The sequence below is a fragment of the Ciona intestinalis genome, unplaced genomic scaffold, assembly GCF_000224145.3.
Source record: "Ciona intestinalis unplaced genomic scaffold, KH HT000054.2, whole genome shotgun sequence".
Classification (NCBI taxonomy): Eukaryota; Metazoa; Chordata; class Ascidiacea; order Phlebobranchia; family Cionidae; genus Ciona; species Ciona intestinalis.
In genome coordinates this window covers 30,311-35,787 of record NW_004190376.2, presented here as the reverse complement: position 1 = coordinate 35,787, position 5,477 = coordinate 30,311, and the positions used below count along the sequence as shown (strand labels likewise).

The window sequence follows — 5,477 nt, the reverse complement described above, 5'->3', positions numbered from 1 at the left end:
GTAACATACATGGTAACTCGTAAGCTGGCACGAGGTGTTAAACTCGTGTGATAACGACTGTCGTTTTCCAGCCACGCGAGGATAAAGTAAGTTACATTCATTCATTCATTCATAATGGGATGATATTTTGTTTAAATCCCTCACAGTGACCCAGAATGTACAAGCACCGTTGGTATTGATTCCGCATTGCAATGCTGGTTCTGGTGTTAAAGGAACAACAAAGAATCGAAATCGAGGACCACGAATATTCCCGAGAGGAACCAGGGTAGTGGAAGGTATCTGCAATAAATAATTTATGGGCACTGGGGGAGGGCCCTACAGAGTGACATGTATGGGTACCTAGGATTTGGGCCAGAGTTAACCCATTAGTATTACCCCAATAATATAAACACAAATTTTAAGTCTGAAAACATATTACTGTTGTGTTGACTGTTTTATACCAGGATGCTTCGTAACATGTTGGTGAAGAATGCTCAACTTGTATTGTTTGATATGATAGATAAATAAATAATAATGCATTAACCATCAAGTTGCATTTCCATGTCAAAATAGAAGTAATTCTTGTATCCAATTCCCGTTTGGGATCTTTAGGGTATAATATTTGAAGAGTATTTTTGTTTCAACGATATTTTAAATGCATTTATTTCAGGAGATTATGTTCATTCTGGTTACTTGTTGGCAAGGATGGTGCGAAAGTTCCGCTGGTTGCCGGGAGCTAATGTATGTATGTTTATTAAGTGTCCACACAAAAGCTGAACTTAATATACCTATGTTATTTGTGAAGTAACCTTGTGGTGTATATTCAATATGTATATATATAAAGTAGGGTGGGGAAAGATGAGACACATTTAGCTCGTAATATCCAAATATCCTGATCAAGTTTTAAACAATTAACAACTGTCTAAAGGTGTCGTGGAGATACAGTTTTATAATTCTTTGAATGTTTTTTGTTTACTACCAAATAGGACGAAGAAAATACAACCAAAAGGTGTCCCATCTTCCCCCACCCTACTTTATATAACATATTAGTTTAATATAAAATGCTATATATCGAACTTTCAAAATAAATGGGCCCATTACACTACTAAACATTACTATGCTATGTCTTGAACTAATAATACTTTTAAAAAAGAACATGAAGCTGGTGCAAAAAACAAACTTTTTGTATTTGCTAATATGATTACACTGCTATTACTATGCTATAGCACGGTGCACAGTTTAATAATTCGTTTAAACAAGAACATGTAATTGGTCCAAAAAAACAATCTTTTCATATTTTCTAATGTGATTTATCATCAGGTTGTTGCTGGAAGGAAAATGCGACTTATAGCAAAATGTTCCGGCACTGTTCGATTCACCAAGGAAGTTTATATTCCTGGACCTGAGTCGCCAGATGCAGAGATTGCGAAAAACTTTGTAAAAGNGGGCCGTTCATGTACAGGACGTTTATAAATGTGGTTCCAGAAAGAGATGTTGGACGTTTTAAATTAGTTGAGACTGTATAAATCGTGTTTTTCATTTTAATTATAAATCTTGTTTCATTGCTATTTAAATGTGTTTATATTTTGGTTTTTTTTGGGTGGGAGGTAATGATGTCTAAATGATTTGCTTGTGCATGCTAGAACAAACCATATTCCAGTGAATATTGATTGCGACCAACCAAAGATGTATTAGACAAATTTCAGAAGCAATTAACAGAAAACAAGCAAAAGGTATCAGTTAAAACAGGTATTGCAAGTAAACGTCAAGTCTTTAATAGCATTGTCATGGTGCTTATAGATTTTTAAACTGCCAGGTTTGGTATCGTTTTAAGTCGGTACACCCCTTTTTATAGTTTGTTAGGAATTATAAAGTTTTTGAACTTTCCGTACGTCCCTGTTTATCTTTATTTTATTCAAGGAAGGAAGAAAAGTACTTGTACGTCAATTTGATATGTTTAACATACGAAACGATCTATCCAAAGAATACTCTACCGGTAGAGTATTCTTTGATCTATCATAGCGTAAACCTAATATTATTTTGGTGAGAACGACCATTTTTGTTCCCCATTTAAATTTGGGACCACGTTTGATTCGCCTTTTTTCCAAAGCTGTTCTTCAACAATTTAGTCAGTAGTGTTTGCGGTGATGGCTGTGCGTAGTTTTAGACTTCGTCAATCTATTCCCTGCGTTACTATACAAATATTTCGCGGATCATTTTAGTTACAAAAGTCTAGTTTATCTTAACGTGAACCAGAAACGTTTAGAAATTCTTGCCGATGACGGTAAACGCTGCGCGTTTTTGATAAATAACAGGCAAAAAAATATTGATTTTTGCCCATATAGGCCTACTTGGTTTTAAAAAGCTAGCATATATCGGTATACGACCTATATAAATTGTAATGATAAAAATGTATTGTTAAATGCTTGTTTTCACCATTATTCTGTATTATACTTTGTATGTTCTGTGGCCTAAATGAGATTGAGAATGAGCATGAGCTGTGACAGAATTGTATGCGTCTCCATAGACCATAGTTTATATTTAATGGGTATCTATTAGGACTATCATGTTCAGATATATTTTAAAACCTGTGGTACGGTCTCTATAATCACTACATTTTGTTTTAGTTCACTGCCAAAGTAGTTAGTAAAACATTGCTATACAACTGAGTTGTTAACCTCCAAGGATCTAACCATGGCTCTTTCTAACACAACTGCCAGCAAGGATATCAAGCAAATGAAAATGAAATCGAGGAAAAAACATTTTCAAAAACAGAAGCAGAAGCTCTTTCGGGCAAATGAGCCGTTTATAAGCGTGTTTATGTGGGGTGTCAACCATACGGTATGAACTTTTGAATATTTATAAAGGGAATTTTGTAGTAAAACTAGGTTTACATTTTGATCTTCCAGTTTAAGTTTAACGGTGCCAAGGAGGAATGTTTCCTCTATGTTACCTGCTAACCCCCAACCACTAACCCTAACTACCAAACACTTTCCAACAGCCTAATCTGTAACATATGTGGTAACTCGTAAGGTGGCACAAGGTGTATGAAACAGAACACCTGTGTTATAACTGCTGTCGTTGTCTCATCATCCTAGGATAAATAAGTTACTCTCTTTATTCAACTGCTGTACTTACAGATTAAAGAGCTATCATGCATGAGGATGCCACTCATGCTTATGCCCGATGATTTTAAAGCATATTCCAAAGTGAAAGTGGATAATCATATATTTAATAAGTAAGTGACAACTATGATTGCTGAGGTAACAATGTATAGCATACATAAGGTAACAGAGTATAGCATACATCGAAACCCCAAAAAATCACCAACAAAGTTACATATGTGGTAACTTGTAAGCAGGCACGAGGTGCATGAAACAGAACACCGGTGTTATAAACACTGTCATTGCCCTGTCACATGGGGGTAAATAGGTGTCATTTATTTATTCATAACAATATTATACAGTATCCTATGCATCATATCATATTGTCAGGTAGCTCTAATATGATCAGAAACTGAAACCGCTGTGGCATCACTCATTATTTTATTTCCTGCCGATAAATTACAACATGCGTATACTTATTACTTATTGCATTTGCATCATTTTTTAATGTAATACAATTTAATTTTATTTTGTTAATAAACACATTTTATATGTATGTATATATATAATATATGTAATTGTTTGAAATTTATATTGCTATAACCTGTGTAGAATTTTCCTTAATTCTTTATCAACAAATAGAAATGTTTCTACCAAGCTATTTGAGAGTGTTGTTTCTCGGTTCAAGTGTTTACATTTATATATATAATATACATAATAGCCTATATCATGTATTTGTATGCATACATAAAGCACAAGATGTAAACTCAATGTTTTATTATTAAATAAACTTCAGTTAATATTTCTGTTGTGCAATGTTAATTTACTGGTATAGTATATCGTCCCTAATATATATTATAATATTAAATATTTAATTACTTTTTCAAAGGGAAAATTTGCCAAGCCACTTTAAGTTGAAAGAATACTGCCCACTAGTGTTTAGAAGACTAAGGGAACGTTTTGGAATCGCTGATAAGGATTATGTGGTAAGAACGGACGTTTTTCTTCTTGGTAAAAGTATCTTGGTCTTGATCTTGATCAGAAATTAGAAATACATTTTGTCTGCCCCTGCTTTCAGTTGTAAAAAGTTGTGGTGTAATTTTCATTTTTGCTTCATAATTTTTCACAATTCAATGTATTGTAAATAAATAAAAACACATTAAGAAATGTCATTAAGCTTGACTCGTGGACTGTTTATATAAATTACATTGTGACCCATTGATATTGAACAAATTAATATTCGCGTTTCTAACTTTTTTCACAAATGCAACATTGAGGTAATTTAAAGATTTATAAAATAATTTTTGTTTCAGAGCTCACTATGTGTGAACCAACCTTTCCGAGTGGATGACAAAGGGCGATCAGGTTCGCGTTTCCTTCATTCATTCGATCATAAATACGTCATAAAAACACTCAATGGAGAAGACATAGCAGAAATGCATGGCTTGCTACCAAAGTACCACCAGGTAAGGATGTAACTTATAATCACTGTTTTGATGATTTTTTTTGAATTCCCCGATTAAGGTGTTTTGAAACAAAATAAAAACTGTTTTGTACTGTTTTGATGCTAACAGGGGGTCACTTTCAACATCATTTATAATTGTCATTCATATTTACCTCCTGGATTCTATACTGAAACATGTCTGTTAATAAATGTGTAAGTGCACAGTGACTTTTCCAACACCCTTTAGCACAACAATACAATAATTACAAATTATGGTAATTATATTATCTTAATAGCTTTGGTAGTTGGGGTAATTGGCCAAATCTGGCCTAAATGCAAGGTCCAAAAAAAGACCTCACTCACATAATACAAAATACATTTTGAAAATAGCTTTTAGACCTTGGTTGTATGATGTTAAATTGTGCATTACAATAAAAAATATATAGTTTGTTATTTATGTTAACTTGCAACCGGTAATTCACCATTTGTATTGTGCAGATATTTTATTATTTTTTACATTTTTAACTGCTATACATTTTAAAGATAGATTTTAAACCTTTATTAAAGAGCGTAAACGCACCCAACGTTACCATGTTTTGTGGTAAATTTAAAAAGTCACTGTTTTATTGATTCCCTAAATACTTTGCTTATTAAAATTGGTCCAGTATAGGCGTAGATATTCGTCCCCAAACAGTGATCTCTAGCGCTATCATCTATCTATTACAGCGATGTACATTTGGGTGTGTTTAGGCTCTTTAAATGATATTAAATTATGCATTGTAATAAACAATATATTGTTGGTATTGAACCAAGATAATTTTCTATCTCATTGGGTTATTGTGTAATAACATTAATGGTTCTCTTCTCATCTGAATAGATGTTCGTATTGATTATTATGTTTGTCATTATAACGACAGTTGCATCATTGTCTTTCTGGTTAAGGGTAAACA

The 5,477-nt window shown here is 33.1% G+C and overlaps 2 protein-coding genes across 2 annotated transcripts in view; both read left to right on the top strand.

The window, feature by feature from the left end:
* LOC113474951 (39S ribosomal protein L27, mitochondrial-like) overlaps positions 1-1,553 on the top strand; it is a 2,078-nt gene extending 525 nt beyond the window's left edge. The window contains 4 exon segments of the mRNA XM_026838105.1: positions 147-275; positions 650-720; positions 1,300-1,437; positions 1,440-1,553. Of these exon segments, the coding sequence (XP_026693906.1) occupies positions 147-275; positions 650-720; positions 1,300-1,437; positions 1,440-1,505 (404 nt within the window). The 3' untranslated portion in view covers positions 1,506-1,553.
* Positions 1,554-2,602: 1,049 nt separating this feature from the next.
* Positions 2,603-5,477, top strand: part of LOC100175764 (phosphatidylinositol 5-phosphate 4-kinase type-2 alpha) — a gene marked incomplete in the record, with an annotated part of 10,319 nt that continues 7,444 nt past the window's right edge. The window contains 4 exon segments of the mRNA XM_002119405.5: positions 2,603-2,820; positions 3,120-3,217; positions 3,973-4,069; positions 4,397-4,549. Of these exon segments, the coding sequence (XP_002119441.3) occupies positions 2,674-2,820; positions 3,120-3,217; positions 3,973-4,069; positions 4,397-4,549 (495 nt within the window).